Source organism: Carettochelys insculpta, chromosome 31, assembly GCF_033958435.1.
Source record: "Carettochelys insculpta isolate YL-2023 chromosome 31, ASM3395843v1, whole genome shotgun sequence".
Classification (NCBI taxonomy): domain Eukaryota; kingdom Metazoa; phylum Chordata; order Testudines; family Carettochelyidae; genus Carettochelys; species Carettochelys insculpta.
Window position 1 is genome coordinate 4,632,195 of NC_134167.1, and position 21,330 is coordinate 4,653,524.

General features: G+C 47.2%; 1 protein-coding gene across 1 annotated transcript in view; it reads right to left on the reverse strand.

Annotated features, from left to right (window-relative positions):
- Positions 1 to 1,157: 1,157 nt before the first annotated feature.
- XPO7 (exportin 7) overlaps positions 1,158 to 21,330 on the reverse strand; it is a 66,193-nt gene continuing 46,020 nt past the window's right edge. The window contains exons 13-29 of the mRNA XM_074981555.1: positions 20,540 to 20,733; positions 19,747 to 19,852; positions 18,162 to 18,297; positions 16,696 to 16,769; positions 15,520 to 15,603; positions 14,387 to 14,447; positions 13,052 to 13,160; positions 12,517 to 12,623; positions 11,971 to 12,059; positions 10,739 to 10,846; positions 9,401 to 9,483; positions 8,517 to 8,731; positions 6,699 to 6,837; positions 5,751 to 5,911; positions 3,304 to 3,402; positions 2,827 to 2,954; positions 1,158 to 1,569 (exon numbers count right to left, since the gene is read on the reverse strand). Of these exons, the coding sequence (XP_074837656.1) occupies positions 1,476 to 1,569; positions 2,827 to 2,954; positions 3,304 to 3,402; positions 5,751 to 5,911; positions 6,699 to 6,837; positions 8,517 to 8,731; positions 9,401 to 9,483; positions 10,739 to 10,846; positions 11,971 to 12,059; positions 12,517 to 12,623; positions 13,052 to 13,160; positions 14,387 to 14,447; positions 15,520 to 15,603; positions 16,696 to 16,769; positions 18,162 to 18,297; positions 19,747 to 19,852; positions 20,540 to 20,733 (1,987 nt within the window). The 3' untranslated portion in view covers positions 1,158 to 1,475. The remainder of the gene's footprint in view (positions 1,570 to 2,826; positions 2,955 to 3,303; positions 3,403 to 5,750; positions 5,912 to 6,698; positions 6,838 to 8,516; positions 8,732 to 9,400; positions 9,484 to 10,738; positions 10,847 to 11,970; positions 12,060 to 12,516; positions 12,624 to 13,051; positions 13,161 to 14,386; positions 14,448 to 15,519; positions 15,604 to 16,695; positions 16,770 to 18,161; positions 18,298 to 19,746; positions 19,853 to 20,539; positions 20,734 to 21,330) is intronic.

The window sequence follows — 21,330 nt, forward strand, 5'->3', positions numbered from 1 at the left end:
GAAAGAAGAGATGATCTGGGCCCAGCTCAGTAGAAACCATTGAAGTTTATTTGCAGTCACAATGCTTACACTGTATGCAGCAAACACCCTCACAAGTCAACCAGCAATCTGCTCACACAGAAGAGAGACCCAACACACAGTCGCCAGAGGAAAGAACAAAACAAAATTGAGTCGGTGGTGTCAGGGAAATTGAAATAAAACCTAAGGACAGTGTCGGGGGGTTAGAGCTGAGCTAGAGATGCACACAACTAGCAGCAACAATAGTGGAAAAGTACAAGGCAAACAGGGTTTCCCCTCCCCCCTTACCTTTCTTCTGTAAGTAAGTTTATATCCAAAACATTTAATATGGTGATTTAGAAAAATGGATTTGTTTTAAGGGGGATGTTAGGTACGTCATGCTATGCAGACCTTGTTATTAAGAACCCTCCCTGGTGGTAGATTCAACACCAATCCTACCTTTACGGCCATGTCGTACATTCAGGAGTGCACTATATATAAATATACACCTGCACTACCTCAAGGGAAGACAATGCTATTCTGCCCACTGGGAACACCAGTAGGTTCTAGGACAAGCTCTACCTTGCAACAGCTTTTTTTCCACCTGCACTTACAGCTTTACAGACTGGGAAAGAAAGGGACATTTCACAATGAAAAGGAAGAAGTGTTAGGGGGAGGGGCGGAGAAGCATCCCCACCCCAACAGGAGAACTTGCTGCATACACCAGTCCAGGGATTCCCCACGTTGTGTGGCAAGGGCCTTAAGCTGAGTGACAACATGACAGCATTACTGTTACACTGGGTCAAGGGGAGACACCCATGAGCTAGCACAGCTGGATGGCTTAGAGTTCCTAATAACAAGGGGAAATGGTAACAGGAAGTTGTCATTTAAAGGGGCTTATAAGAAAAAATATACATTTGGAATTTTACATTTTTTTGCTTCTTTCTACACCTGTCACTAAATATATCTCTGCACTTTCACACCCCCTTGCCCTGGAAAGGTTCAGGCCAGCATGAGACACACCTTCCTCACTCACATACACAACCCTCACTTCAGCATTGGTGCACTAGACTCTGTAAAAATTTCAATCATACTTTTTTTTTTTTTAACTGAGTCAATATAAACCTTGTTCAAAATGTTATGAAAAAATGTACATGTTTATACAAGGCAGGCTGCAGCAGAGTGCTAGGGTTCCACCCAGACATTCTGGTAGTAGAGAGATGCTGGATTCTCACTCCTGGGCTATGCCCCCTCCACCCCCTCCCAAGGAAACAGAAGCACCCTGCCCTGGTGAGCTTCAGCATCCCTCCTGCTCCCTCCTCCCTTGGACATGGAGTACGGCCCAACTGAGCATTGCAGTCCAGCCCTAGGGAAGAGCAGGGATCAGAAACGCCCTCTTATCTTTCCATCGGAAACGTTAACCCCTCTGGTCCAGGCCAAAGAGATGCTGCTCTGTACAGGTGGAGTCGGGGAAGGTGTCAACTCATCATGTCGTTGCTGTTCACGCCATAGGTGGAGTTCTTCATAGAGTCGTTCACCTCTCGTCGGAAGGCAGACAGGTTCTGAGTGAACCTACAGAGAACACACTGAGATGTGAGAGAAGGGGCCTTGGGGCAGTTTGCCAGCACTTAACAAGGGTTACAGGACACTTCTCCCCTATAGAACTCAGCCACAGCCAGGGGGTTCCAACTCCCAGCCTGCAATGCTAACCCTGGGACAAAGAGGGAGCAGCATGTGCCGAGAGCTGTAGTCTCTGCTCATGCTTGAAAACAGAGCGTAGTTCAGGCTACTGAAGAGGGCCTTGGGCTCCATGACTGCATTTTGGCCAGTCAAGAGGTGTCAGGCTGAGAGTCTACTGAAGGGTGGGGGGGACCTTTGTGTTGGGTACTGTTGACCTCACCGGGTTCAGTGAATAGTGGAGGGCAGCAGAGGAGCAGTCAGTGCAATAATATTCCCTCTTCACCAGGGCACAGTGCATGAGAAATCAGCAGTGCACACAGCAGGGGAAGCCTGCTGTTTGCCTACCAGTTGGAACAAGGGACAAGAAATGGCTAAAGAGGTGGCTTCTGGTAAGCAAAAGGGAAGGGCCAGCAGCCCTTGTCTCAGCTCCCATCCCACTGAGCAGACACACAGGTTAAGACCCTGCAGCCCTGCTTTCAGCTTGTGAGATGCAGGGGAACATCATAGCTTGTGGGAGGCTGCCATGCCCGAGCACAAGACAGCCAGTGGTTTGGGTGGTCTGCACCTCAGCAAGGGGAAGCCAGTTTGCCTTTGAGCTGCGGCTTTTGGAACACGCAGTGTGTTGGCAGCGCTCAGGCCGCACCAAGGAATTTAAACGTTTACTCCAGGGACATGGAACCTCTCTTTGGTTGGGGGCCACACATCAGTAAAAGGGGAGTGGGGCCCAACTCACTGGCCTGGCACAGGTGGTGCGTGTGCCCCAAGACCTGGGGCTCCTGCTGCTTGCCCTCCAGCCCCAGATGGCAGGGTAGGCTGATGGGGGAAGAGGACAGAGCATCAAAACTTTGCACAGATTGGATGGAAGTAAGCCATGGGCTAATTGATCCTGTCTTCTCTCACAGGATGGGCCATATAGCACTTGGCCCCCAGAAGGCAAGGCATGACCACTGAACACGTGAGGTCAACAGCACCCAGTAAAGTGTCCGTGCCCAGGCCAAAAGGGTTCTTCCGCCACTGAGCCTGGTCCTTTCCCGCAATGTTCTGGGGCCCTGCCATGTGGAGCAGGTTCACTAGCTGTACAGGGCCCCCGAGCTGTCAGCCCAGTGTTTATCAATATGGTTCTCTGGCTAAGGGATTTTCCATACTGACCTGTCTCGGTTCTTGGTTAGCAGGTTGCGTTCAATTCCTTCCATGAGGTTCTCGAAGCAGAGGTGCATAGCCTGCTGCTTCTCAGGGGGCTGGCTGTTCACTATACTGTTCCGTAAGTCAGAGAAGTACTGGTGGGAGACAAGAAAAGGGACAGGAGAGAGCAGACGGATAGCTTCAGGGCTGGCTTAGGCTGCACTAGCTCATCTCATCTGGGCAGGGCAGAGCGCATATTACACATTTTGGATGGATTCCAGGACTTGCAAAAATGAAGTGCCCATGGACTTAAAGTATGTTAAGTACACGCAAGAGTCTCTGCTCAACACACACCCTGCCAGAGCACAGCACTCCTGCTGCAGGCCTGGCTTCCACACCCCAGTTCTGCTCCCTTGTTCATTTGCAGGATACCCAGCTATGTGCAAGTCCTTGGATCACCCCTGATTTAAGCCAGCTTAGCCCAGCCGGAGGAGTTGGACCTACCTTTTCATTGAGCAGTATCAAGCCCAGCAGAGGTCGAGACATGGACCACTGATTCCTGCAGTCCTCAAAGATGATGATATTCAATACTGTTGATAGCATCTGGAAAGAAAGAGGGAGGTCAAAAGGCCAGTTCCACAAACCCACCTCCTGCCCATAGAGCATGTGTCAGTATTTATCATCCCATCCCCCTCCTGTGCCACCAGACCTGGTTCTGTGTGCTACTCTTAGCATGCACTCTTCTCAGGTGGCCCTCATCTGAAACCCAGGTTGGTCTCTGTTCCTACTAGACCAGGGTGGTCTCACTTATCTTCCTGTAAACTGAGCTCAGAAGCTGACCCCCAGATGTTGAGGCTAGAGATTAATCCTGCTCTGCACAGCGCTCCCTGGACTACTGACTTGTCCTCCAGCAGCAGTGTTCCCTCTAATTTTTTCCATCCATGGGCTGAATAAAGTGTTATGTGCATCAAAGCAGAAGGGATCTCTGGTTAGGAACCACCTGAAACTAGATATATACAAGAGCTGACACAGAGTGCATGATTGGGCCCCCCCAGGTATAAAAAGGATGTGGATGTGCTGGAGTAGGTAAATGATTACGGGGCTGAAACACAAGGTCTATGAGGATAGGCTGAGGGATTTGGATTTACAGAAGAGAAGATTTAGGGGTGATTTAATATCAGCCTTCAACTTCCTGAAGGGGAGCTTGAAAGAGGAGGGTGAGAAGCCGTTCTCAGTGGTGTCAGATGGCAGAACAAGGAGTAATGGTCTGAAGTTGAAGAGGGAGAGGTGTAGGTTAGATAGTAGGAAAAAACTACTTCACCAGGCGGGTGGTGAAGCACTGGAATGCGTTGCCTAGAGAGGTGGTGGATTCTCCATCCACCGAGGTTTTTAAGTCCCGGCTTGACAAGGTCCTGGCTGGGATGACTTCATGGAGGTTGATCCTGCTTGAAGCAGGGGGCTGGACTAGATGACCTCCTGAGGTCCCTGCCAGCCCTAGGATTCTGTCCCTTTGAATCCACTGGAAAGCCACCGCTCCATCGCATGCTCTTTATTCTCTCTATGGTCTGCCAGGCCAAGTCAGACCTAGATTCAAAGTTAAGCGCAAGATCTTATCACCACGGGTTCACACAAGCAGTTTTCAGCCTCTTCCCACAGCAGAGCAAGCTCCAGCTTGTGCTATAGCAACTTCCTCCAACCAAACACAAAGCCCAATTCTTTTTGAAATCAGCTCTGCCACGAGGGCAGCCTGAGAGCAGCACAATGCTTTCTCCTCCTCCTTCAAGTCAAGCTTCCATCTAACTCGAGAGGGGCTGGATACCCACATGGGAATGCAGCGTGCCACCACTGGGTATGCAGAAGGGGTAAAGGAGGGACAAGTGATCCCATAGTGGAACCACTGGTGAAAAACTGGCAGATCCACCATCCCAGCAGATGCACAACAATTCCATGGCAGACTGAAGGACAGACTGAGCAAGAGAAACAGTTTGCCAGCAAGTGTAGAAATCAGCCTTCAGTGGAGCGGAGATGAGACTGGCTAAGGCAAGGAAAGGGAGCAGCGGATTAGTATTACAGATCTTTAACTGTATAGTCACAACCAGCGAAGGGGAAAGGAAAGCGGCCAGCTGTGTTCCCCATAGGCTCTGGGAAGAGCAGTCAGAGACAGATGACAGATGTGCTAGGAGGAACCAAACCAGGTTGTTACATTTATCCTGCAGAGGTGATTATGAGCACCAGGCACAATGGCACCAAGGAGTGCTTGCTGTCCAAGGCAATACCCACAGCTTGAGTAGATAAAGCCAACAGCTCACAGCAGAGTGTTCACCTCTGGGCGGGGGGAACCTGGTCACTGCCTTGTTAAGCAGCAGGGCCCTGTTTCTGTTCTGAACACATACAGTCTCCTGAAGCTTTCTAGCCTCTTTTGAATGGGCTTGCATTTAAAATAGCGTACAGGGATTACAAACTGGTTGCAGGCAGACATTCTTCTGGCTTCAGCTACACTAGCTACCAGCAAGTCCCACAACACAGGCAATTACTCTCAGGATTTTTTTAAAACGATGCTGAAAAGGTTCTGACTATTTCTTTCAAACTGAGGTTTAAGAACAGTGCCATCCTGGACACACCAAATTGTGGCCTGGAATCTCCCTCCCCGAAGGCTGGTTCTCTGCCCTGAGAGATCAGAAATGCAGCATGCTCTTGGTGTAGTCTGAACATATGGTGGGAAGGCACAACCTGCTGATTGCTAAGGCATGGCATCAGGCACATCCCTTAGCTCCTTCCTCTGGACTTCAGCTACAGAGCTGGGGGAGCCATGCTGGGGAGCAAGTATTAGCAACCGCGAGGAGATGAAAAGCACAGCTAGAATTCAGGATGATCACTTGCTGGTCACCAGATGGAGACACCGCACTGTAAAAAGCAGCATAACCCCTTTACTGGTCCCCTCCCTTCTTTACCTGTTGAATCATCTCTGGGTGCTGCTGCATGATGTGCAGGAACCGATCGCTCTCCTGGGTCAGGGGCGTGGTCCTTTTCTTGGTGCTGCGAGACAGCTGCTTGAACAGATACGTGACAATGTGGTCCAAACAGGAGCAGCAGCCCGTGCAAACCATAGTGTCTGAGGATAAGAAAAAGTGAATAGTGGAACAACTTAAGCATTTCCCTCCATGAGGCCCAGCTGGGAAAGACTCTCCAGAAGAAGCCCATCACCACCTAGCCAGCTCTTCTGCCCTTTGAGACATACTTCAGTAGCACAAATTCTAAACCCGCCAGCAGCCACCAAGCGGAGACTAACGGTTCTCCAGTGTTCAAACCCACAGTAACTGTGGAGGTGTGCCCTGTTCATGTGTGTGGGACACAGGAAGACACGTGCTCTCCTTTGTCTGCACCTAGCTAAAGTAACACCACAGCTCCCTTGTTTCTCATGTCACCATGCGATGGTCTCAGCTACCTGCTGTTGCAGTCTGGGTCATGGAAGACGAAGCAGCACACTGAAACTACCACCAGCTCTTTCCCTTTAACAGTTTCTGGCTCTCCCTAATTTGGGTAAGTCACTTAACCTCTCTGTACCTCAGTTCCCCAGCTCTACAATGGGGATAAAACAAACTCATCTCTCGTCTCTTTACACTGAGAGTTCCTTAGGGCAGTGACTTTCTCTTGGCGTGTGGGCACACAGAATGCCAGGCTGGGGGCAGCTGTCTCTGGTGGTCTCTAGGTACTATCTTACACTAAAAGGTCGTGCCATTAAAATTAAACCACCTCCCTCTCAGTCATCATCATGAATAGATCTTAACTCTAGATTGTTAGCTGTTTAAAATGTATACTAATTCTAACTGAAATCTTTCATCTCCTCCTGCCCAAAAGAGCTCATTTTAGGTACCCCAAAAGGATATACAGGTGGTTACCTAGTGCAGTGAGACCCTCTGAAATGGAAGAAAGAATATACATGATTACATGGGGCTCTAGACTGGCTATAAAGTTCATGTGGTCCTGGGTAAGAACTTCCAGTAAGGAATAGTATGACTGGCTGAGTTTGGGGTAATCCTGCCGAAAGAAAAAGAGAAGAGATTTTAGTGTCTACTGGTTAATTTGGAACCAAGTACAAGACTTCCTACAAAGCAAAGCATCTAATCACGTCCCTTTCAACCCACTTTCCAGCCTGTCAGAAGCTGCTCACCGAGAGAGGCTACTTCACTAAGCACTTCTGCAAATATTCCCCCTGGACAACTTATGTGCTCTACATTTACGTTTTTAGGTCATCACAGTTGTGTGCTCTCAGCATCACACAACAGTATCCAGCCACATTTCTTTCACCACTATAATGAGGGAATATCTTTTCCATCCAATTTTCGGCTCCGTGGATCAGTCAGCGAGCTCCAGCGCTGGATGTTCAGCCTTCTACTTTGATGGGTCAGTGGGCAACATATCAGACAAAGAACCCCCTGTATGAGCCCTGGGGTCAGGTTCAGCTGTGGCAGGAAGTCTAGCAAGTGCCCAGGCCTGGATAACAATGCAAACTCCCACCAACCCAATGACATCGTGGCCCAGCACGTCAGCACAGGCAGGCTGGGGCCGAGCTGATGGGTCTTTGAAAGCCCCCCAGAGAGCAGAGAATATGGTACTTCAGGCTTGCACAGAAGACAGGCACGGGGCTGGCCTTTACCAAGACTGTGCTCTGACTGCTGATGCGCCGAGAGTTCTGCCCACGGCCCCACATTTGTCACAGAAGGAAGGGATTATTTGGGTGGCTGCTCTAGAGAGACTTGCCAACACCTCAGACGACAGGAGGGAAGAGATAAGCTGCAGGGTAACACAAGCCCTAGGGAAATGGGGCTGGAGAGGAGGAATAGGGCTATTTTCATACAGGGCTCTAGGCAGGCAGCGATTGTGGTGTATATTCAGTAGTTCCATCTCATCCAGAATCCCTGGTAGGCATGACCCCGTGGGAAAGGCACAAGCTCACTCATTTGTATGGTTCAAACATTCCTTCAAACGCTACCATTTAAATTTCCTGTGCAGCACCTTCACCCTTTTAATCATACTTTCCTTCAAGGCAGTTCTTACTGCAACGTGGAGCCTGAGCCTCTCTGCTGCGAACACGGAGGGAGATAATACACACTGGGACCTAGCTGGAGCTGGGCAGATGGGAGGGAGAGCAGACATTTGGAAAAGGAGAAGACTGCCTAAAAGGATGTAGCTACCCTGTTGTTGAATTAACCCTTGCAAGTTCAGCAAGTCTGGGTGTCAGGACTGGTGTGGATAGCACTTGACATTAGGAAATCCCTAGGAGGAACACTAAAAATCCAGTGTCTCCCTCACTACAATGCAGATTGGTTCACATCTCTGGTCTTCAAATACATTATTGCAAGCAGCAACGTAAGGGAGGAGGGCAAGTACAGCTCCTGTTTGTCAGCCTTCTAAGCAGCAAGACATGGAAGAATCACTTCAGAGCGACACACACACTGGCACTGTACCATGGAGTTTTCAGTACTGAGTTTGGTGTATCTTGCTGTGGGGGCCTTTGGGCACAAAGCACTGAACGCAACCTCCAACTGTCTTTGGAGACAGAAGAAAGCAGATATTCCAGCAGAAATGTGTGCCAACACCCTAGCTAAGTCTGCAACACAGGTACGGGCGTCAGCTGGAATTGGCACACAGGGAACGGGCTCTGCTGTTGTACACCGCTTGTGATTAGATGGTCAATCACAGGTGTGAAGGCTTACCAGAAGATCACTGTGCGGGATGGAGAGCAAGAGTTTAATAAAGGTTTGCAAGGCATTGTCGAGTGCATCATCCCCATACAGACGGAAGACACCGAAGTTGACGTAGCTGCCGCTTAGCGCAGCCTTCAGCATAGAGAAGCAGATGGAAATCCCCTTGAGCTTCAAGGCATAGACTTGATCCTTTGGGACCTCCCCTAGCGTTAGGATACGATTTCCTGCACAAGCACAGAAGGAGACTCAGTATCCCAGCACTGCTTCCAGTCCCCATTTCAGTGCGTTATCGGCCCCAAGAAGACGGGGAAAAGCAGCAAAGCTGTCAATGCCCATGGAGAAAACGGACAGCTGGTGCAGAAACTCTGGGCAAAGCTTACAGGAGCTACTTGTCCTGTTCTGAAATGCACTATGTCCCAACAGGAACTGGTTAGCAGCACAGCTCTTCACCTACACACCATGCTTTTAGAGACTGTGAAAGCATTGGTCTGCCTGGCTGAACACAAGTGTGTGGCTTTGCTGGGTGGGAACAGGGCAGCGTTAATGGCTTCCCTGAGGCGATAGGATCCCGTCCCCAAATAACGCCCCCCAACTCCATACAGAAAGGCCTTTGCTCATGTGGAGCTCAGGACAGCTGCTGTTTGGGCCTCCACCAGAAGACCCATGAGCTAGCTTCTCCTTTTCTCCATGCCACACCACACCTCTATGCTCTCACCCCATTTGTCTAGCATCACATCTCAGACAACCCTCCTCCTTTGTATCAGTAAGAAACTTTCAAGGTACTTCACACCTTGCATCCAAGCCCTGGCTCCTACTCAACCCCAGGCAGCAGTGGCAAGGGCACCAGCCTTTGCTCAAGTGACCAGCAGTCGAGGCAGACGCTGGGGACTCACCATATGTAGTAATCATTTTACTGGTTTCCCGGAAGAGCAGGATGCCGTTTGGTGAAGACACATCGAATTGCAGCCTTTGGGACCTACAAAGACGAACAGAGCAAAATAAATACATCACCCCCAAGCACAAAAGAAAAGGGAATACCACTCTGCCTGGTAAGCTATGCCATGGCATCCCTGTGAGTAGGGCCTCTTTTGGGAGGCCAGACAGTTGCCTCAGTCTGATACGATAATGGCACGAACTAAGCCACTCAGGATAGAAGATTCTTACAGCTCAGAGACAGAGCAAAGACCTGTACTTGACATGCCACAAATCCCACCTCTGCACTAATCTCTATGTCAGTGTGCACCAAAACAAGGGACATTTTGGAAGGCAGTCTTCCAGCGGGGTCTGGCAGTGCTGGGACTAATGCCTATCCATAACATGATGTAGGCACTTGGCAAGTACATAGTCTGCTTCCCTACACATGAATATATTTCCAACTGAAGCACAGTAAGGGAATCTTTTCCCTGTCTTATGCCTCATATAACAGGGAGATTTAATAGCTTTGGGGACATCAGTTACTGAGCCAGAGGTGATGGTCTGACTACTTGTGAGGGTCTCTAGCCTGCAATGGGCAGGCGCTCACTAGATGATCAAGATGGTTCCTTCCAATCTTGAAGTCTGAGGGTTTGTCCTTTCACAAATAATCTTCTGACTACGGTAAACGGCACAACAATATAGACCCTCAGGAACTTTAAAGCCACTACCTCTGTTCAAGTCTATTTCTTTCTTGCACGACTGGAACAAGGCTGAGCAATGCTCTGGTTCACCCGGCAGTACTCCAGAGTCAAAGTCTGGCAACCATTCATTCACATTTCAAGAAGCTTCCACACTATCTGAACAGCAGGAGAGATCTATCTGCTAGCAAAAAGAACCATTTATTGATCTTTCTACCACCAGATGGAGCAGCACTGCATTTGAACTGCATGCTTTTAAATTAACCTAAATTTCTGTGGTATTTTGGGGACGGGCTCCCGAAAGAAGTACTCCATTGAACAAATAGTGGTTTCTGATCTAGTCCTTCCACGCATGCTCTTCCCTTGAGAGCTTCCAAAAGGACAATTCTCTGATGTAACTGGTCATGACACCAGATTAGTGTGTGAACTATTATATTGGCTTCCTTACTGAAAGAGCGGCTGCTTTTTTTCCCCCACAGGCGACTTGCAAAGAGTAAACAGAGTGAAATGGAAGAGACATGGCTGGGCTACACAGAACATTTTCCAACCCCAAACTAAAGCGTGACAGAACAAAGAGATAGGAATTTCCATTTGCTTTTGGAAGCCGGCGTCTCATACCTGTTATGCACCAACTCTGCCATCAGTTTGAGCACAGGTGTAGTGCAGGCCGGGTCGTGGTACCATAATTCAATCGCCCGCTGTAGAATTGGCATGTAGGATGGATAGCTGCAAGTCAGAAGCTAAGGAACCTAGGTGTTCCAGTTATGAAGGTCAGCAGTTTAAACTCAAGTCAGAAATCTTGCCCTGCTCCAGCCTTTGGAAAGAGGCTCTCTTCTTACTGGTCTCTCTCTGGGCACTAAACACGGCCAATGGTGGTGACTGGGTCTTACTCTCCTGGAGAACAGTCATTTGTTTGCATTTTAACTATCACTTGGCCAGGAACATTTTTCTACATAATGACGTTCCCTCTAATCATTTCCATTTATGTGAGGAATAATTTTATGAACACCAGAGCATGTGCAAATGTGCACCACCAACAGAAACCAAACCTATCTGTGGGCACTCTGTGAATGACCTAGGAAGCATATGAATCTCTCCTAAGCAGCTGCACGAGTTCATAGTTTAAAGGGAACACTGCTATATAGTACAAGAACTGTAACTCATGGATGAAGAATTTTGGGGCAAATGGAAAAAACGGGGTCTCTCTAGGCCTGCACTCACTGCTGCCAAAGTCAGCTGCAGTCATTTTATGTTGGCTTTTTCCAAGCAGCCTGCCCTGTGATATGGACACATGGCCTCCACCAGGCACAAGACTACAGATAACACCTGGAATGCCCAGGTGTTACTCCTTAATCAATCTTATTTGGGGGTCACCATGGCAAACAGGCTTCTTCTGAACTGCTGCCAGCCTTAAGGAACAAGAGCTGTAGGGTGAGATTTTTCAGTGGCACCTAAAAGAGCTGGGTGTCTAACAATCATCAAAAGCCAGGGGAATTTGAATGCCGAAAGCCTTTCAACCCAAATCCTTAGACTGATTTCTAGTCTCCTTGTGGTGGAATGCAATGCCGAATCACTGGCAGGGCTCCCACAGTCTAAAGCTTGAGACACGCACCAGCAGCTGCACATTCTCTTGACTACAAAGAGCAGAAGACTAAAAGAAAAACCAATTCAATGAAGAACTGAACTGGATGCTGCAAGTGTTCCAATCCAGATTAACTGGCTTTGTGGTTCTAGGATTCTGGGAGCAGCAGCCCTTAGCCACTGATCCCTTTATTCAAATGTACGGGTAAGCTAAAGCCTTTAGTCTTCTGTTCTGCTCTGGCCAGGGGTATTGTTTAGGTTGAGGATACATCCACTCAAACAGCATCATAAAGCTGGTCTTGGCATTGAAGGCAAAGGCTATTCCCCTCAAGTCTCTCACAAGGCCGACCAAGGTCCTCTGAATTGCAAAGGGAGAGATACGGTACAGGTTAAGCGACACTCCCCGACATCTCCCTTCCCCGGCCTCCACTAGCCCACCGACCTTCCAACCAAGGGCCAACGGGGTGTTTCACTGGCAGCCTTTGGTCTCAAAAAGTGGACACTCCTCTTCCTAAAGCAACAGGAATGCACCCAAGTTAAGCTAAGGCAGGGAGAGTATGGAGAGGTATCACCGGTTAAAGCATAAAACACTTCACTTCCCCAAACATCTGGATCCCTTCTAGCAATCATTTGCCCCATCTCTCAGAGATCAGGGTCTCCCCGACTCGATCTACCACCTTGCACACACCGGGCAGTAATCGAATGTTTTTAGTGCTTTACGTCATGGATGACAAGGCTCCTACTGGGCAAAAGGGGCTTGCAGAGCCCCCAGGCACTGATTAAACTACAGATGGGCTTGCTTAAATTGGACTTACTTTTGCTTCTTGTTCATTGAAAGTGTTTGTGCTGAACATCTGGGCCACAGCCTCGAATGCAGCAGTGAGAGGCAGCATGAACTGTTCATACTGATCCTCATCTTCCCCTGAAAGAGAAGCAGGAGGGAAAGTGGCAACTTCCACCCAGACTCCACATCTCACAGCACAGTGATGGCAAGTGAAAGAATGGCACTGAGTCCTAATTTTAGGAAGCCTGTTTTCTTCTGGATAAAAATGGTGTCCTTGTCACGAGAAAAGACTAGGGATGCAGAGAGAATTTTGCGGAATCCAGACTGCATGTGAGTAAGAGTCAGCTTGTGAATGAAAACTTGGCCCTAAATATCAGAGGCATGTGTCCCTCTTCTACTACTATAGGCTACCAGAACAATCTCCCTCCCTTTTTCTCGTGAGGTTTCTGTGGTTTCCAATGGCTTTTATTGGCTAACTACCACCTTCTGTAGTCAAAAAAACAACAACATTTAAGAGCTCAGGCAACTCAATTTCCTCCCAGCTCTGTAAGAATGGGATGCAGTACCTAAGTCCACCATGAGGAGGCGCCCCAGTGCGGTGTAGAAAGTAGTCCGACATCTCATGTCAGTCAGGTTGGACTGATTGTTAATACCCAGGAATGAAAAGTGCTCACTCTGTCAATGAAAAAGCAAAGTTAACAGTGAGTGCCAGGTTTACAAAGCGCCTATGTTAGAGGTCCAGTTGTTTTGACTTGGACTCTGCTCTTTCAAGGGTCTTGGCAGGACTGAACCACACTGTTTAGTTTGCTAACCTCAGAGACTAAAATCACTAGAGGACCATTTTCCCCAGCGCTGCACGCCTTAGACAGAACGCTAACATGTGTCTTTTGGCAAGGGTACTTGGACCTTTTACCTTTCACCTGATGATTTTCAAGTGCAATATAATCACTTAAGTCTTGCTACCCCTCCAATGAGGGAAATTAAATTCCCATATGTAAGATGGGGACAGCAAGAGGTTAGGAGTTGCGTGAGGCCACACAGCAAGTTGGTGATACAGGAATGGAACTCAAGAGTCCTGATTTCCGGGCCGCTGATCCAGCCACCACTAGCTCTATTATGCAGTATTTCTAGGTGTCTTCACTACATCCAACCACCTGTTGATATTTCTTCCCAAACAAAGGCAGGAAAACATTTTCATGCAAAGTTATTTATTAATTTCCAGTAGCTGTGCAACCAGTAGAAGACCAGACTCAGGGCCTGCACAAGTAGATGATCTTTTAGTCAATAAGCCAAAGCCACGTGAGAACACAATGCACTGCTGAAGGACCACCCCTTCTGGCTGACCTTTAAGTCCGATGTTTGGGCCTCTGTAGCAGCTAAATTTCTGTTAGCCCTTTTTCAGAAAGGTAGGAGCATCTCTTAGATACCAATGTGACCAGGATGCTAGAATGTTATGAAATTCCATATTCGTGAGCGCCTAAAGAAGTTTCAAGTTAGGCTGTAGCTGCCCATCACATCACAGCGCCACACACTGCTACCCACAACTTGCTTTATTACAGGGAGGGGAATGACTGAATATGAGAGAGAGACAGACAGACAGAGAGAGATATTCCTGCAGTACGTTTGTACAGAAGCAGGAATGGTTTGGACAAGAGGGACTATAATTCTGGAATGTCTGAACTGAAGGGGATGCTTAAGAAAGAGGCAAAGAGAATGAAGATCACAATAATACAAAACAGTCTCTCTTATGAGGTAAGTATTCAGGATATCTGCAGTTATACTTCAGAGGTGTTCCTCCGTGTGGAAATCTACTGAAGTTTTTCTCGTTCTAGCTTGCATACAGGCACCTTCATGTCAGGGTTTGTTATGAGAGAGGATGGACAGGAAAGAAAAAGACTTACCGTATGATTGTTCAGCATGAACTGTACTGCACTCAGTTTCACCAATTTCCTAACACTACTGTATGTAGAAAGAGTGTTAAGGAAATAGCAAGCAGAACCAGCCAGTCACTGGACAGTTCCAAGTGCCTGCAAAGCACACACAAGCTAATACTTTTCAGAGCCCAGGTTTTACATAATGCCTTCTGGCCTTGTGAATTCTCTTATCTCAACCACATGCTTTTTTTCTGATAAACTCCTATTATCAAAAGACTTGGCTATATGAACAGCTAGTGTACGGCAAGCTGGGGTGTGAATCTATGGCATACTAGACTTCCACGTAGTAGGTATCTGTGTGGACCCTGGTATCATGCATTACATGTTCTTGAATACGCTGGATCTATTCCACTTTGAAAGAGAAAGCTGCACATTTCAACCTACTGCAGAATCCCACTCCCATTTTGAAAGGAAGCCATAACCCCATCCTGTACTATGGTCTTTGAGACCTCAGCAGCACACAAAAGAAGGCTATGGGCATTAAGATATGAAGTAGCCGTGACCCATAGTTACAAAGTCTACAATATAAAAGCCAAAAACTGGGATTCTTTGCAAGTAGGTGAAAAGGGTACCAAGCAATATTCCCTCTAATCTTTTCTATTCATGTGCAGATTTCTTCTGTCCTTGTGCAGAATAATTTTTTATGCGCACCAAGAACTGCGCAAACGTGAACCACCAGTGAAAGCAAACACTTGGCTATGGACTCCCTGCTAGTCAGCTAGGAGACGCTGGAATCTCTCCTGAGCGGCTGCTCTCTTGGCTACTCAGGTGTGTTGGGGTACATGCAAAACTACAAACATAATTTTTTTTTAAAAGACAAGACAAGGTCACATGGAGAAACAGCAAAGACCTGCAGAGTAGATAATGATTATCATGCCCAATATTATTTGGCTAGAAGTTGTGTTTGAAGATGCCTCTCTACAGCCCTAGGAATTTTCTGGAGAACTGACAGACCGACTGGAAATTAGCTCAGTGGACAGGAATAACTAATAGACTTACGCAAAACGTTCTCATTTCACCTGAACACACTTGTGTAAGTGCTCCCAAAATTCCACCAGGCATGTGCGTTCTACACACCCAGCGCTCTCTACAGAAAAGGATATCCAATGGAGAGGTCATTGAGAAGCTGCAGCGTCTTGGAGGTGATAGGTTCACATCGACCCCAGTACTTCAAGTTGGTGATGCTACAGGAGAGGAGAATAAGTACAGGTCAGAGGGAAGGCTTGGCTCTCCTTTGTTGCAAGGCAGAATCTTCCATCAAATGTCACCCAATACCATCTCCACCCTCCAAAAAGTCACAGACATCACAAGCCACAAAATATTGGTATAAAATTACTGTACTTACATTTGGTTGACTAGAAAATTATCCTTCAGATAATCTTCACTACTTGGGTCCCAAGCTACACTGGCCCATACCCAGGCCCTTGGAATTCTGTGGCACTCCAGGGCTGATTTCTGCAGCAAGGGTAAGAGAATTCTGCGGCAGTGACAACATGCAGACTATGCAATTCTGCACCTGCACCATCCACTGTCAGCTGCAGAATTCTAGTAGCCCTTGCTTGTTCCAGAGAGCCATTTAACCCCTTGTGGATGTGCAGCTCAGGTGTGCAAGAGTGGACAGCCAGGCACCACGCACACCAAGGCAAAAATGATGCTAGAGAAGTGCGGGAAGCCGGTAGCCACATGCACCCAGGCGCACGGCACTGGGCCTCAGGCTATGGAAATGGTCCAGATTCTAATGGTGACAGCCAGAAAGACATGACCCAGTTGACGTTTTCAATACAGAGGAAGCTGCCAAGCCACAGGCCATTCTAGGGGGCAGCCTACTGAAGCGGAAGAGATTTTCGAATGGTACTGGAACTACTTTTGTACTGCATACTGCTCTTTGAAAAGAAAACCTTTGGCAGCACAGTGCCCTCCCCACAGGGCTTTCTAGGCTTGTGATCAGCAATAAGGATGTGTACAGAAGTTGAGACTGCCCCTTGTAACCATGATGTCAGACAATGGATTAAGGGGCACTGAAAAGAGGATTCAATATCCTGATGTAGCTGGCAGGGGATTCCGTGTGCGTCTCCACAGCCCAGGCTAGATTCCTTGGTGGATAAATAATCCTGGATACTGCACGGGACCTAAACCCCTGGCCACAGCCCGTAATTCTCTCAAACAGCCAAAGGTTCTTTCTCATTCTGAAGAAGAGCATTTTATATAAAGGCTGTCCCAGTTACACTTTCAAGTGAATCCTGGGATCTCTGGTGACAACAAGCAGAAATACTTACATTTTTCCTATGAAGACGCTCAGGACCATGGTCTCGTCATTCAACCCCAGGACCTCAGAGAGCCGGCGGTACAGCTGGAAAGGAGAGAGAGCAACACAAATTAGAAAGAAGCCAATGAGATTAGTGACACTTTTGCTGTAAAAGGGCAAGGATCTACTATGAATACAGCCTGAACTTAAAAATAACTATTTCATTTCTCTGAGCACTAGGGCCTCCAAGCAGTTAAACATGGAGAATGTTTGATCCATGGCCTATGTGTGTGTGTGTTCTTCCATGCTGTACTGACCCAGGAATCTGTCTAGCCCTTGCTTTTCAAAACCAGCAAAAAAAGGTTCCTGCCCTGAGGAGCTCACATTCTTACTCACACTGATATGCTACATGGGTAACAGGTCAAACAGGAGAAGAAAATGTTGTTGAGTTGTATGACTTCATCCTCCTTTTCATTTTAGACAAGTTCAACCCTAGCTGGGCTCTCAGCAGCTATAAATGCTGTATACAAAATCTGGGCATTCACTTGCTTTGTGTGAAGAAGGATCCCCACAGCTCTGACACTAATGCAGTTTTTCTACTGACAGCAATACGTAGAGAATAATTTACTCTGCACCTCATACCCCTGCGATCTAGCCTCACTCTGCTGCACGCTCCTGAACCCCTTTGCCTTCAGAAGCAAGAGTGTTATACTGGTGCTTTAACTCATGTCCTTGGCCAATAGGGAATTATGGGTACCAGAATGGCTGAGATGCAATTTTTGGGATGAAGATGGTACAGTTTCTCTGAACTCCCTTTTCCTAGACTATTTTAAGACGCAAGTAAATGAATATTATCTTCCAGTGTATCGAGCGAGAGAACACGGCAAGACGACGGAGAAAGGCCCACTTTCATTAACCTTCATCTGCAAAAATTGCTCTTTTAGGCAGCCAACATGCCAGGTGTCACTTCAGCCCAAAGGCTATGGAGCTTTTAAAATGCCTGGGAAAAAATCCTGTAGGTTTTAGTCAAGTGTCCCACCCCTAACACCTTCCTCAGGTACTGCTATGGCTCTGTTCTCCTAAAACAGAGTCATTGAGCTCCCGATGCATTTCTTCCTTCATGACATCCTTGTAAACTAGGTCAGAGCTATTAGCTCCTCTTGCATAGATGGGGAACTGAGGCATAGAGGAGATAAGTGACCTGCCTAAGGTCACACAGGAAACCCGTGGTGGAGCAGGTATATGAACCCAGATCCTCCAAGTCCTAGGTTAGTGCTCTAGTCTGACATTTTGAACAAAAAGCAGTGCCAAAAGCAGCACCACAAGCAGCACTAGCAAAGCCGGGTCAGGCTGGCTTTGTGGAAAGCAGGAGGGATGGGGGATCCCAGTAAGTTTCTTATAAAACAAGAGCAGATTTCTAGCAGCTCATATGCCAAAAGAAGGGAAAAAATTATGGTAGAGAGCAACGCCTCAAGGCTGCAGAGCAGAGGGAATTACCTTAGAGGACTTCTGCACTTGATCTCCAATATAGATCTTTCGGAACTGCTCAAAGAAGCTCAGCATGGCAAGCTCCAGTTTCTCGTTCCCAGCCTGAGCGAGGCGAGAGTCCGTCAGGTTCATCAACTGCAATACCCTGAAGGGAGGGAAAGAGGAAGAAATGACAGATCTACCAACCCACTCCAAGAGGGCAAGAAATACCAGCCTGCCTGAACACTGAGAAGTGTGAGCAGAAAAGTGACTTCAAGCAGGTGGGATCATTTCCAAGCTGCATGTGGCTGAGAACCCTTTCCATTCTCTAGGAAGTCAACCAAGAGTGATCAAAGCACAGCAGTGACATTATGTTCAACTAAAAATGATCAAGAGTGAAGCCACCCTCACCCCCTATGCAGAGGAGCCTGCACAAGTCCTATGCTCCACTTAAGCTATGGGCAGAGGGTGGGAACCTGGGAGGTGATAGGGCCTTAGTGCCTGCTGTCCACTGTGGGGAATTTTCACCCCTTACAGAGTTTATCACATGCTCAGAGTCAGTATGTTCTGGGAGAGACAGCCTGAGCAGAAGCCTCCAGCTCTCATTACAGGACTGAAGAGGCATTTAAGGGGGCACCTCCACCCACAGCAATATTTGTTGTGGCCAGTGTGAACACAAAGTGGGGCTCGTGGAAAATGCCCACAATTGATTGGTTGGGAACAAGACAGGGTTTCCTGGACTGAGGCTATAAGCTTGTGTGTGTGGTGGATACTACGCAAAAGGTAACTTTTTGCAGAGGTGGCCAAAACATTAAAAGTAGGCAGAGAAAAGATCAAAGTAAACAGACTAATACAAGAGTTTCTTGTGGCTAATATAAACTGAAAACAGTTCAAAATGTCTGAGGTCTCATATCTTCTTTCCAGGAACACACCAGCTGTCAGAGGAGCTAGTGCCTCATTTACAGTTCCTCATTAACAGTTATCACATGGCCAACTTTCAGGAATTTTCAGATTAAGTCCTCTTTCTCCTGCTTGATGCCAGAGAAGCAGAATTAGGTTTGTGTTCTACGTGGAATTTTGCTCAGCTTAGAATTGTCCAGGAGCCATAAACTGGACATTAATTAACTATTCTAAATAAATCAGGAACTATACTTACAGTTCTAAAACAAGCTACAGTCCCTGAGTAAGAGTTCCATCTGCTGTAATGGACTGGAATATTCACAAGGTATTTGCCATCAAAGCCACTTTGGTTTACATCAGAAAAAATACTTTCTCCTTAAAAATAAGCCGACATGCACCGAGTTCTATTCTGCAGCAGGGTTTTAAAAAGAGGAATAATTCCACCCTTACATATTCTCCCCTATGTTTATTTAGACCCCTTGCTAAACACCGATGCCGACATCCAGGTTAAGACAAATACCAACAGAAATCTGCTCAGTAAGTTTAACCAGTGCTATCAACTTCTTTGTTCAGGAAGGCCAATTCCATCCAGTCTTTTATAGCGAGCAGAATCAAAAAGACAGATGGGAGAAAACTTAAAGCCCCAAAGAGAATTACTACTATGCAGCCACAGGAATGGGACACAGAATAGTTAGAAAGCATTCAGCATGCCTACCGACAAACCAACTCGCCGTCCATTGCATCCTGCTCATCTGTGCTGGCGAACGAAACCCTGCCACCAATCACTGCCCCAATGATATAGACCAGCCATGTCAGGCGCCCTGAAGCCAACAGATGACATCAGAAATGAACACTTGACAGCCCACATGGTAGCGAGAGAAAGGGATTTTTTTGGTTCTCTCTCTGCAAAGGCAGGCTGTGTGAAGCTATTTCTTAAGAGAGCATGTTTTATTCCACTCAGTTTTTCCACTTAGTATAAGTCACATACAATTTTCAGGCTCAGACCTGTAGTCTGTTTGCTTCAGAGAATCATTCCTAGGGGCAGTAGGTTATGCTCTCAATATAAGATCACTCTCACCCCAAGGAGTTCCTTTCATGCAAGACAGCTTAGGTATCTGCAAAGAGGAGCACTCATTCTCTGAAAGCACATGAGGCTGATAGGACCGACATACTCAATTCCTAAACATCTGAAATTGTACTGCTTTAATTACAGCACATAAACCAGCACAAGGCTAGTTCAACGTTGGTGTAACTTATTCACAAATGGCAGGACGGTTTAAGGTTAAAAAAAAACAAACCAACCCTGTCCCTCTAATCAAAATGATTATACCTGTAACCAAATCTGTACCTAGACCAGGTTGACTGCCCAAGACACATTCCTCACAGGAATACTTGTAGGAATGGACTTCTCCTAATAGGATTTGATTAGGAATGGGGAGCTGTAGTTTTTGGCATGGGGAAACTGATCAGGGCTCCCTGGCTGCTGCTCTTGGAGTACACTCACTCACCTTCCTGCACTGCGATGTCCATGGGGCTGGCAGTGGCGCTCTGTAGCAGCTCCTGGTAAGTTTGGGCTGACTGGTCAAAGAGCTGTACGAGGAGAGCACAGGTCTTTTCATACTCACACCGGCCAATGGTGGACAGCTGATCTAACTGCTGTTGTACAAGGCCAGTATCATCTAGTGGATCTTCCAACCCATCTCTGCATGGGGAGAAAGCAGCATTATAAAGGAAGTTTCATACCAATGTAAGACTAACCTCAACACAAGCTTATTGCCATCATGGAAGACACTTTTCCTATGCACATTGCTATTTTTAAAACCTCATCGTCATCTGTATTGTTGCCTTTGGTGGCTGTCATGGTGCAGTGTTTCATAGACTGAGGTAGTACAACTGTGATCATCACTAGCGTGCTCTTGTTTTATGGGCACAGAACTAATAGAATTAGAAGGACCATTACAACTTGCAATGAGTAAGCTCTTATTGCAGGGCAAAGACAATATTTGCCCAGGGCTTTAAACGCTTCTTAAACACAAAGCGCTGCATCAAGTATTAAGGCATCTGGTTGTTGCTGTGCTTTAGTATTTCCCATCTTCCATATTTTTGTCCTCTTCCAGCCAATGAATTAACTTTAATTAAAATACACTGTGATATCAAAGGCTGGCACATCCGATTCTGACATCCCTCCCCAGACACTTCACTGACAAAGCAAAACATCCTTGGTCTGGAGTCAGTACTCTAATTTGCCTAAACGTCTAATGCCAAAGACCCAAGCAAGATTTTTCCTTATGTGCACCAT